Source organism: Vigna angularis, chromosome 7 (genome assembly GCF_016808095.1).
Source record: "Vigna angularis cultivar LongXiaoDou No.4 chromosome 7, ASM1680809v1, whole genome shotgun sequence".
Classification (NCBI taxonomy): domain Eukaryota; kingdom Viridiplantae; phylum Streptophyta; class Magnoliopsida; order Fabales; family Fabaceae; genus Vigna; species Vigna angularis.
This window is the reverse complement of record NC_068976.1, coordinates 19,269,362-19,281,416: the sequence shown is the minus strand read 5'-3', so window position 1 is coordinate 19,281,416 and position 12,055 is coordinate 19,269,362. Positions and strand designations below refer to the sequence as shown.

The 12,055-nt window shown below is 35.1% G+C and overlaps 3 protein-coding genes across 3 annotated transcripts; all 3 read left to right on the top strand.

Annotated features, from left to right (window-relative positions):
• Nucleotides 1–630: 630 nt before the first annotated feature.
• On the top strand, nucleotides 631–2,515 carry LOC108337635 (uncharacterized). Its single transcript, XM_017574202.2, has 2 exons — nucleotides 631–1,111; nucleotides 1,475–2,515. Exon 2 carries the CDS (start codon nucleotides 1,522–1,524, stop codon nucleotides 2,278–2,280), a length of 759 nt encoding a protein of 252 aa, XP_017429691.1. The 5' UTR covers nucleotides 631–1,111; nucleotides 1,475–1,521; the 3' UTR covers nucleotides 2,281–2,515.
• Nucleotides 2,516–6,102: 3,587 nt separating this feature from the next.
• Nucleotides 6,103–8,152, top strand: LOC128197841 (protein ALP1-like). The gene is made up of 5 exons (XM_052880665.1): nucleotides 6,103–6,175; nucleotides 6,227–6,252; nucleotides 7,059–7,643; nucleotides 7,736–7,961; nucleotides 8,037–8,152. Exons 1-5 carry the CDS (start codon nucleotides 6,103–6,105, stop codon nucleotides 8,150–8,152), a joined length of 1,026 nt encoding a protein of 341 aa, XP_052736625.1.
• A 2,243-nt stretch (nucleotides 8,153–10,395) lies between these two features.
• On the top strand, nucleotides 10,396–11,885 carry LOC108337325 (nuclear transcription factor Y subunit B-3). Its single transcript, XM_017573825.2, has one exon. It carries the CDS (start codon nucleotides 10,965–10,967, stop codon nucleotides 11,529–11,531), a length of 567 nt encoding a protein of 188 aa, XP_017429314.1. The 5' UTR covers nucleotides 10,396–10,964; the 3' UTR covers nucleotides 11,532–11,885.
• Nucleotides 11,886–12,055: the final 170 nt, after the last annotated feature.

Sequence of the window (12,055 nt, the reverse complement as noted above, 5' to 3'; positions counted from 1 at the left end):
ACACTTTATTCTAAATTTGTTTAGATATTTTTTATGCTCAAGTAAGTGATTATTCCAATTAAGCTATAAAAAAATTTAAAATTCACAACAAATTGTATTACCTATCTTATTATCTTTAACCTTTATATATAGGTTTCATATTTATAGGTTTCGAGATAAGTATGAGATTAGTGAAATCCTAATCATGACCCAATCTTAATTCATTATCTACTAAGTAACACTTACCAGTAATAATATTAATTAGAAACAATGTTTAGGGTGTTGGGTCGGCCGTTTGCCCGTCCATAATTCTTTCTTTATAATCGTACGATCGATTAACAAGCATAGTTCTCTTATCTCAAATTAACGATCTATTGTGGTGTTGATTACAACCTATTTGAACCGATCACCTTTTTTTGATGATCTTACCTAATCAGGGTTCTTTATGTGACCATATGATAATACGGTACAAATATGAATTTGATTTATTAAGAATATTTTCAATCCAAAATCTTAAAGTAATGGATTAATAGACTTTTTATTTTTATTTTTATATTTATATTTATATTTATATTTATATGATGTTCTATTTTTTTTATTTTTACCGGACTTAGAGTCAGACTTAAATTCTGAACATTCGCTTGATGCAAGTGATGGAAATGTAGTACGGAAAAGTGTCTTAGTGTCTCAAGAAAGGAACTCCCGTAAAGAAGTGTTGTTTGGAGAAATCTGTAGTTTCCTGAATCGGTGTGTTGGGTTTCTGCAAATGGGTTTTGTTTGGTTGCGAGTGAAACAGAGGGAGAAGCAAGGTCCTTGTTGAGCACATTATCCATTGATTTGATAAAATTGTTTTCTTGGGTCAGGTATCTAGCCATGTGTGCTGGCACATGCATCGACAAGTCCAAGGCTTTGAGGTTGTAAATATTCTCGGGAAAAAGACAGCTTTGCTATCTCCAAGAGAATCACATGCTATCTCCAAGAGAATCACATGCAGATAATGAATAATAAAAGGTTCCATGCCAGAGAAAAATAGAACAAACAATTTGCTTTGAAGTTGGATTCCTTGCTAGCAGAGTTGCTCTGCAGTGCAAAGGAACTTGATCTTCCAAGAATCAGACATCACCCTTATCAGGTTTGATGAAACATGCTCAAAACTTCACAGAACTTGTTTTCTTTGGGGTTCTAGTCATCATCTTACAATTACAAGTCTTGTTTGACATTGAAAAGCTAAAAATTTCCCTCCTTTTCTTCTTGTTTGACATTTTAGCAACTGATTAAAAAATAGAAAGTAGGGCACTTGGAGAAAGTTATTAACTAATAGCTTAAAGGGCTCTCATGGCACCCCAAATTCCTTTATATCATGTTGAAACTTATCTCTAACTTTGCTCTCACAATCTGTATTTTAAGCAATACAGATTGAAAAAATTTCTGCTTCTTTCTTTTAGTCTTTTCCAAAGACCTTCTCCTTATTAACAAGAAGTATATCTTCTTGCAGCCTTTTCATTTGGTTTGGATTTTACACAAGAAGTATATTTCTAGCTAATGATCATGGTGAAAGTAACAAAGCAACAGATCTGTCACAAGCTGTGTTCAAATTTTGGCAGTTTATTATCACCAATCGTTCTGGTTCTTGTCCTTCTGTTTTCAATTTTCATTTTCTTTTCAGTTTCTGAATCCTCTCCTTCCCTTCTTACCCTGCTGATTGTTCTTCTATCTACCACGTTTCTTGTCACAATGACAAAGAAAAAAGGGTCCTTACATGAAAATCTCGTCCAAGATAATCAGAAGAAATTGGAAATACAGCCTTCATTAGAAGATATTACTACCCAACAAAATGAAACTTGTCAGAGCCAAGTTCAAGCACAGTCAGAATCCTCGTTTCCATTAGATTGTGAAAGCAGGAACATCACTGATAAAGGTTTTGAAGTCAGTGTTGAGAAGTATGAGCAACAAGCTGATCCAAAGTCAGATACTGAAAGCAACAGCAGCTCAACCATGAGTGGAGAAAGTTCTGAGATTCATCACAGTAGAAATCAAAATCTTGATATATCTGATAACTTGGCGATTTATAGTGATGATTGTGATGATTATGATGAGGAGGAGGATGGCTTGATTGAAATCAAACTTCCAAACAATCACTTTTCAGAGTTCCGGCCAGAATGCTTTTTCAAACAGCAACGTTTCACAGAGCTCTTGGAAGAAATTGATGAGATGAATGAGGATGAAAACTTAATTGAGATTGATATCTCAAAGGGATCCTCAAAACACCAAGATTTGAGATTGGAGAAGGAGTTTTCTTGAACTTTAGCATGATTTTGTTCTCTTTTATTAACTTGGCCTATTAATCTTTAGTTTCATTTTTACAATGATGTGTTATAGCAGTTTTGTCACATTAGATAGCATAATATGATTATGTTTTGTTTGAATGCTACAAGTTGCAAGATGAAGGTAAAGGCTTTTTTGCCAAACAATTCTCAGTTTTGATAAGTTGTTGGATAAATATTTGGGAAATATACAATACAAAAGAAGAAGGTCAGTCGTGTGTAAATTATTGTTTTAAGATATAAAAACTTGTATTTTATTCTGACATTTTAAAAGTGAATAAAATAATGCAGCTAATTAATTAGAAATAAGCCGATATCTTAGAAATTAACTAGAGATTACATATGAAACTATTATTATTATTATATATATATATATATATATATATATATATATATATATATATATATATATATATATATATATATATTAATTAGTAGACTAAAAAGCTAATTCAATTTCACAAATCTTATAAAGTGAAATTTGTATTCACTTCTAATAATATATATCTTAAAAATATTAGTAATCGAAATACACGCTTTTAGATATAAGAACTATATCAATAAATACTAATATTGGATTAAAGAATAATCTTTAGAGTATCTGATTATATTTTTATAAAGGATTCTATAGCATAGTACATAACCATTGGAAGGAATATGGTTAGGATATGCTGATTTTAGTAAGTTTAATTATATCTAACTTAAGTTTATAAAATTAATTTGTGAAGTGAAATGGTTTTTCACGATTATCAACATTAAAACTAACAATGATAATACATGGAGTGAGTGCATATTTGATTATCTTATCTCTATTTTTGAAATAAAAATTTCATCCAGATTTTGATCTCATTTTATTTTTGTTGGATAAGAGCTATACTCTTAAACCTTCAAATATTAATTAATTTATTTATTTACTAAAATTGTAAAAATCACAACAAGAGAATGTGTTGTTATCAATGATTAAATATTAAGAGGATCGCGTTGTGAATTTACATAATTGAACACGTGAAAATATAAGTAAAAAATAAATAATAAATACAAATATTTTAAAAAAATAAATAATCAATGTATGACTAAAAATGATTTAATTTAAGAAAATTGAGATTTGTGTTATATGGAAATGAAGATGTGTAATCAAATTGTACTAAAAATAAATTTATAGAACGAATACAAAACTGTTGTGTGGCACACAAAAAAGAAAGGTTTAATTTCTAATTTGATAATTTAATTTCATTCAAATTTTTAAAAAGAACACTGGTTATTAATTTTTTCAATTTAATTCTTTATAAAAACATCAAAGTTGTTCATTTTTTTAATTTGGTTGGTGATTGCTTTCTTGTTTGAGCATGAATGATGATGATCTAAGAAACATAAACCTACGATTAATGGAATGGAATTAAAGGATCAAGAACAATCAAAATGAATGTCTTTAAAAAACTAAATGACTAAATTTGATGTTTTAAAATAACTAAACAACAATATTTGATGTTTTTAAAAATAAAAAGGACTAAAATAGAAAAATAAAAAATTATGAAGATTTTTTGAAAATTGAAATAAAATTAGAGGACCGTATTAAAAATTAATTAAGTTAAAAATAAATAAATGCTTTTCAAAGAGAATGAAATTAAGGACTAGAGACATTTGAAAATAAATTGGTTAGGTTACCAAATATAACAATGCATGAGAAAATAAAAGAGACGAACAAATAATAGGAAACAAAAGGTAAAAGACGTGATATTAAAGGAATGATGCATTGGTGGGTGACAAATGCAAAGTCACCATTAAGTATAACTAAACTATTGCCATCCATTTCCTTAAAGCCCTTTGTCGCTCTATCATTTAACTATTACTCATTATTTGCAACCTCATGCAAGACCTTTTACCTACTATATCTTTCAAGGTTATTATTGGAAATTTTCCTATTTATTATTTTTGTATCTTTTTTTTATCTTTTAGAAACTTACATAAAATCTTTTTTTTTTTACTTTTAATAACATTAGAAAAATCATGTACTATCTACTTTAGGAATCCATGGCATTAGTCATTGCAAATATAATAATTTTGTAATGATTATAATATCCCATATTTGTAAATATAAAGCACAATAAAAAAAATGTTTGAGTTTTAGGTATTGAAAAAACATGGGAGAAACGTGGTTTAATGGCAATATGGCAATGATTTGGGAATTTATGTCTTATATTCTGAGTTTAGATAGATATTTGGAAAATCTAATTTTGCTTCCAAAGGAAGAAAACTATTACTCTTTACCTAACAACTAATTATTCACCTTCTAATAATTTGTGGACACTCACACTCCAATGAATGCAAAATTACAATTAATTACAAATTTTTTAATCTTAAAATTAGTAATTATTTGTTTGGAAAATTATAAAAGAAAATTAAATAACATTAGAAATTTTTTTATTCGTACTCTTTTATATAAGATACTCTTTTATATTTTTTCGTTCTCAAATTGGAAGAATAGGGTCGAATATTTTATTATTTTGGTATAACAAAACATTTTTTTTATTTAGGGTCTGTTCACTTTGAGGTGATACACTGTTAAGGAGAGAAAGAGAACGATGGATTAAAAATGCAGGGTGTTCACTTGCGTAGTATTGTGAGCGATGAATCGAAGGTAACAGCGAGATTCACGTACTGTAGCATCACTCTCTTAACTGGGATGATTTGCAAGGAAGAAGGGTGATTTGCCTAATCTGCCCTTTTGTGATTTGTTATTATTCTCATATAATAATAAAATTTCAAACCACCATAAAACTATTCACGAGTGGCTGCATGCCAGAAGAACAGTGAAGATTCCTGAAGCTACAGCCATGGTCACACAGTGAAGATTCCTGAGAAGCTACAGCCTGGTCACGTTGCACAGGAAAGATTCCTCCTCTTGATAATACACAACGCTGCACTGCTGATATAGCTTTTTGACCATGTATTAATATGGTGTATGTATGTTGTATCTGTTTGAAGGAGAAGAAGAATTGTCTACTGCTGCGCAAGGGAAAGGTGGTTGGGTGTGAAGAAGAAAAAGGAGGTGAGGTTTCTATAGCACTGTGTAACAAAATTTGCAGGAGTAGTGGTGTTTTTGAAGGGAAGGAAATGGCTGCCAGGGGGTGTAGACGAAGAAGAAGCTGGGTTACGGGTTACTACCACCGGGTGTAGACGAAGAAGAAGCTGGGTTACAGGTTGGTGCATGGTGTATCCAGTTACCATTTCACAAAAGTGAGAAGCCATATCCGAATATGGTTTTTTGGATTCGCAGGTGCATGTATCCGGATCACTGAAGCTCGTATCCGGTTACAGCCCTTTCTTCAATTTCCGTATTTGGTATATCCGGATTGCATTTGTATCCGGTTACAACCATCTTCTTCTCCTTCTTCTTCGCAGCCATCTTCTTCTTCTTCTTTCGTTACAGCCATCTTCTTCTTCTTCTTCTTCTTCTTGTTTCGCTCCTGCTGCTTCTTCTTTCGCTACTGGTGCTGCTTCTTCTTGGTCCGTTGCTGGTGGTGCTTCTTCCCGGTCTGCTGGTGGTGCTGGTGGTGTTGCTGCTTCTTCGCGGTCCGGTGCTGTGGTGCTTCTTCCCAGTCTGTTGCTGGTGCTAGTGGTGTTGCTGCTTCTTCCCGGTCCGGTGCTGTGGTGCTTCTTCCCGGTCCGCTGATGGTGCTGGTGGTGTTGCTGCTTCTTCCCGGTCCGGTGCTGTGGTGCTTCTTCTCGGTCCGCTACTGCTGCTGTTGCCGGTCTACTGCTGCAGTTGGGCCATTGTTGTTGTTGTGGCTGAAATGGCATGAAGGTGACCAAGGTGGAGGATGTGGAGGGGAGGATGGACACTGGCTGGGAGTCTGTGGATGGTGACGAAGGTGAAGATGCACAACCACCCTAACCTAAGCTCTGTTTTGTTTGTGTTGTAGGTGAAGGACTTCTAAAGAAAGTGAAGGTACTTGTTGTTTAAGTTGTGGAGGTTAAGCTTGTGAAGGTGAATGTTGGACAACTTCATCCACTTGGTGTATTCGTGGAGTGTGGTGAAGGTTGAAGGAGTTAGCTACTAAAGTTGAAGGAGTTAGCTGAAGTTCCAGTATTAGCAAGGTTTATTGAAGGTATATAATGGTTAAGAAAGTTTTTATAATAGTATTGTATACTATATTCATAAGTTTCTAATCTCGTTGTCATTTTTGTTGTATTAGGGTTATAATCTCGTTGCCATGTTTGTTGTATCAGGGTGAAGGTTTCAAGTGGACGTCCATTGCAGAGTGAATCTTCATTTTGATAAGTCTTCAAGAGGTATTTTTTAATGTATATTTTAAGTAATTGTTTATATTAAATATGTAAATATATGAAATGTGTGTTAGATTATATTTTCTTTTATTATAAGTCAGTGTGAAATGTGTGAATATAATTTTTGAATATATGAAAATAATGTTTTAATTTCTTTAATTTGCTGTTTGTAAATGAAGATTGAAGATAGGAATGTTATTGCTCGTTTATTTATAATAAATAGCCTAATGTTTTTTAATGTGTTATTTAAATATTTTTGTTTTGTTTTTAAGTAATATATGATTGTATTAATGTATATTGTTCATGCATGAATATATGATATATGATATATGAATGTATTAATGTATATTGTTCATGTATGAATATATGATATATGATATATGAATGTATGAATATAGGATTATCTTTAATTAATATATGAATGCATGATGTTAATTATAGTATGATTATTTGTTTAAGTAAATATAGATGGAAGAAGAATTTGACATGTCGTACTTGGACCGTGAAGATATAAATGATGATGTGGTTGGTGTTGACTTTAATATAGTCGCAATACTACATCAAAACTTACAAATAACCACCTCCCTGGCTGCACTAACAATGTTATGCATTGTTTGTCATGCCTTGAATATATTGAATATGTTCTCGAGTGATCCAAGTAGTGTTAGCAATTTCCTTCCCGACAAAGACCGTCGCAGACAGGAGTTAATGTCGTACCTGGTGCATACTACTCAGTGTCGTGACATTATTCGGATGGGTCCAGAGGCATTTATTAATCTTTGTGAGAGAATAAGATCAACTGGGTTAGTTAAAGACGCCATTCGGTCTACAGTGGAGGAACAAGTAGCTCAATTTCTTTATATAGTTGGGCATAATGTCAAGAATCGAAGTGTCGCATTTTTCTTTCATCGATCTGGGGCGACGGTAAGCAAATTCTTTCACAATGTGCTGAATGCTATTATAACTCTAGAATCAGAATTTTTAACTCAGCCATCAGGAGATGAGGTTCATCCATATGTGTTGAACAACAGTCGGTTTTATCCTTACTTCAAGGTAATGATTTCAATGTGTTAGTCAGACTGTTATTTTATCAAAGGATGTTAATGTTATGCAGTTGTATGATGACTTGTTAATTCAATGTTTAGGATTGCTTAGGGGCCATAGATGGTACTCACGTTCGTGTTAGGGTGCCAAGAGAAGATGCTCCAAGATTTCGTGGTAGAAAAGATTGGCCAACTCAAAATGTGTTTGCCGCATGTGACTTTGATATGAAATTCACTTACGTTCTAGCTGGGTGGGAAGGCACAACATCTGATTCTAGAATCTTAAAAAATGCTCTTGATCGAGATGATCTGTTGGTCATCCCCCAAGGTAAGTCTCTTCATTGGAATATAATGATTGGGAATTTATTGTAATTCATCAGTACTGATGTGAACATACCTGTAGGAAAATACTATCTCGGCGACGATGGATTTATGCTGAAAAGTACGGTTATGACACCATATAGGGGCGTCAGATATCACCTTAAAGAATTTTCTCGCAGAGGACCACAAAATGCATGAGAGCTGTTTAACCATCGACATTCATCACTAAGAAATGTTATTGAAAGAACATTTGGTGTATTGAAGAAACGGTTCTCTATCATTGCAAGTGGCACTGAACCACATTATGAATTGGAGACGATGACGGATATTATTTTGGCTTGTTGTATCCTACACAACTTTATCCGTGGAGTTGATACGGATGACCCATTGCTTAATGAGGTTGATAACGAGTTAAATGAAAGGGAAGAGCAGAATGTGTCATCCTCTCAAGTTCGTGAAGATGATTATAGGGTTGGTAGTACTATTAGGGATGCCATAGCGGATCAAATGTGGCGAGATTATCAAAATTCTTAGTTATTGTAATTAATATATTGTTATGACTCTATGATTTGAATATGTCATGTTGTTACTTTTATGTTTAATTGAACTTCACTTCTTACTGGTTTCTCTATCAAATAGGTTTAATATGGACAGGGGTAAGGGTGCTACGACTGATACCTCTGGTGGTATCAGAGAGTTTTGCAAATGGACTGAGGACATGGATGCAAAACTTTTGCATTCTATGATTGAGGAGAATCGTTTGGGGAATAGGATTGATGGTAGTTGGACAACCCAAGCATACAATAACATGGTTCAATTCCTTCATAACACTGGTTATGTTTATGTTACTAAAGCTAATGTAAAAAATCGTCAAAAGGTATTGAAAGATAGATGGCGGGAGGCTCATGACCTCTTTAGTGGATTGAGTGGCTTTGCTTGGAATAGTGTCACTATGAGGTTTGAAGCTGAAGACGAGGTTTGGGCTGACCTAATTCAGGTATTTGTTAAACTTTGACTTTTGGTACATTCTTAAAATATATAACTTCAACCACTACATTTTTCATTTACGTTGTTTCAGTCAAGGCCAGCTACATCAAAGTGGAGAGTTTCCAGCATAAGACATTATGATTTAATGGTGGAGTTGTGGGCTTCTGATAGAGCTACTGGGAGTGGTGTTCGGACCGCTCGTCAAACACGTCGTCAGATTACGCCTCGTGTTAGTGTTGATTTGAATCAGAACATTGAGTACATTCCAGAACAACCTGACTGGACGACATACAGAGACCCAACTCCAGCATCACCGCCTCCATCTATAGATGAATATAGTCCAAGGAATACTGAATCCGTGCCTTCCGTTCCATCTGGTGGAACTTCATCCTCAAGAGGCTCCAAAAGGAAGGCACCGCTGGTCGATGTCGTTGATGCTCACTTTAGTGGATTGAGGACCAGTCTGGACGGTTTCACTGATGCCCTTACCTCTTCAAATGTGCATCTCGGGGTCATTTCTAATGCAGCCGTAGAACAAGTTTCGACGATGAAAGATAGGAATGAAATATTACGTTCTCAAACAGAAATTCTTCGTCGGACCCCGAACTACACATATACAGAAGCTGACATTTACGATATGCTGAGTGGGATGCAGATATCTGATGAGACTTTGTTGGAGCAATGCTATGACTTCTTATGTTCAAATCCCACATGTGTGAAGAGGTTGATGGGACTTCCACCGCATAAGCGGTGGAATAAATTATGTAAAATGTATTCGGGGGGAAATTGATAGGATGTGTTAGATCAGTACTTGTATTAATATTATATTATGACTTCTATTTCTAATGTAATTATGACTCATGATCTAATTATCACTACTTGTGTTAGTAATGTTTATGCTTATGATCTAATTATTTCACGTTGGTTGTACAAGACTTGCAATATGGGAGGGGGTACAAGACTTGCAACACAGAATGCAGGGTATGGAACAAATGCAGGGGCATGTTCAGCGTATTGAAGATAACTTGGCAAACCTTTCTCTCAACATGAACCGACAGTTTGCTCAGCTGAATCAAAATGTTAACTTAACTATTCACCATTTAGATGATTAAGTTTTTCATTATGACGTCACTGTATGCAATGAGTTTTTATTTGATGTAATGGATAATTATAACTTCTGTTAATTTTATGCGGTCTACAAAATGAATAAATTTTACTTCCATAACAATTAAATTTATACTTCTTAAAACTAAATTATATCACAATCAAGTACTATATTTAAAAAAAATTCATTTCAATCAAGTATAATTTAATTATATTTTTAAAATTATTTTTAATAATTATTCCAAATTTTTAACTTTTAATAAACATTTTTACAATTAAATATAACATTAACAAATATAATTTTATATTACTTTAATACCTAGGGACATTTTGGCAATCTTCAATTTCTACCAATTAAACTAATTTTATCAAATCGTCACATCAATCAAATCCTACACTAATTCTCACAAACTTCAACCCAAAATTCACTCTCAATTACCTTCAAATCCACTCAAATAAACACACAAAAAAATCACCCTCAAATCCACTCCACCACTCTCCCCCAATCACTCTCCCCCAATTATCTCCAACTAAAGACACCCTTACTCTTTTATCCTTTTTTTATCGGCGTGAAACGGCATCGAGACCATGGATAAAAGTTTTGAAGTCAGTGCTGAGTGGGCGATTAGACAGTCCAAGTCAGAGTGGAACATGTAGCGGATACGAAACCAACGGTCCAGATCGTTGCTCCATCGTCAAATCCAACGGTCAAAAAGCCCTCCGTGCAAGCACACACTTATCGACTAACAACGGTGAAGAAGGGTCCACGTGTCCAGCAGATAGAGGCTTATTAAGCCTCTGATCCAACGGACCCTGCTCATTCCATTCTTCCATTTTCTCTTCACTCTCTCGCTGGAAGTCAACTGAAGGCAGAGTAGAGTGTTGAATTTGTTGAGCCTTCGGAATCCGCGCTGAGTCCATGGCTGACTCGGACAACGACTCGGGAGGAGCGCAGAACGCGGGGAACAGCGGCTTCAGTGAGTTATCGCCTCGGGAACAGGACCGCTTCCTTCCAATCGCCAACGTAAGCAGGATCATGAAAAAGGCTCTGCCGGCGAACGCCAAGATCTCCAAGGACGCCAAAGAGACCGTGCAGGAATGCGTGTCGGAGTTCATAAGTTTCATAACCGGCGAAGCTTCCGACAAGTGCCAGCGCGAGAAGCGCAAGACAATCAACGGCGATGACCTTCTGTGGGCCATGACCACCTTAGGATTCGAGGACTACGTGGAGCCTCTCAAAATTTACCTCCAGCGCTTCCGCGAGATCGAGGGAGAGAAGACCGTCGCCGCACGCGACAAGGACGCCGCCGCCTCCTCCTCCGTGAGCGGCTACGACTACTCCCCGTCCTCCGCCGCCGCCATGATGCATCATCCGGGACACGTCTACGGGTCCCCCGCGTTCCATCAAGTGAGTGCCCCTCCCGTTATGGGTAAGCCTGGGCCTGGGCCTGGGCCCAGTTATCCTGCCCCTGGTAGACCCAGATAATAGATACACACATACATCTACGTGGTCCTCCATTTGCCACTCCTTTTTCTTATTTCTATATTAATTTTGAAATCATAAAACGGCATATGCATGACTCATCATCATCATAACAAAGACTAATGCTTCATTAATTAATTATTTAATTAAACTGTGAAGTGAAGAAAATTGAAGGAATTTTTGATTTGGGTTGTGCACGCACTCTGTAAAGTTAAGACAGTGACGAGTGGGTGGGTTAGTGATGTTACTGTTACTGTTTCTATCACCTATAGTGCTTCTTAAATCTTTTCTTATTTATTTATTTTTGTACCATATGTAATGTATTATCACTATTTCTTATTTATCATTGTTTATTTACCTCCGATGCAATTTCTCAAACATCCCTTTTTCTTCTCACATCCCCCATTCCAAATCATCTCTACATAAACAACAAAACATACTAAAGTCATCACTGTTTGCTCAATGATTTCCATCTTCAATGCCAAATTCAAACCACAATTCTCACAAAATATAATGGCACTTTTACT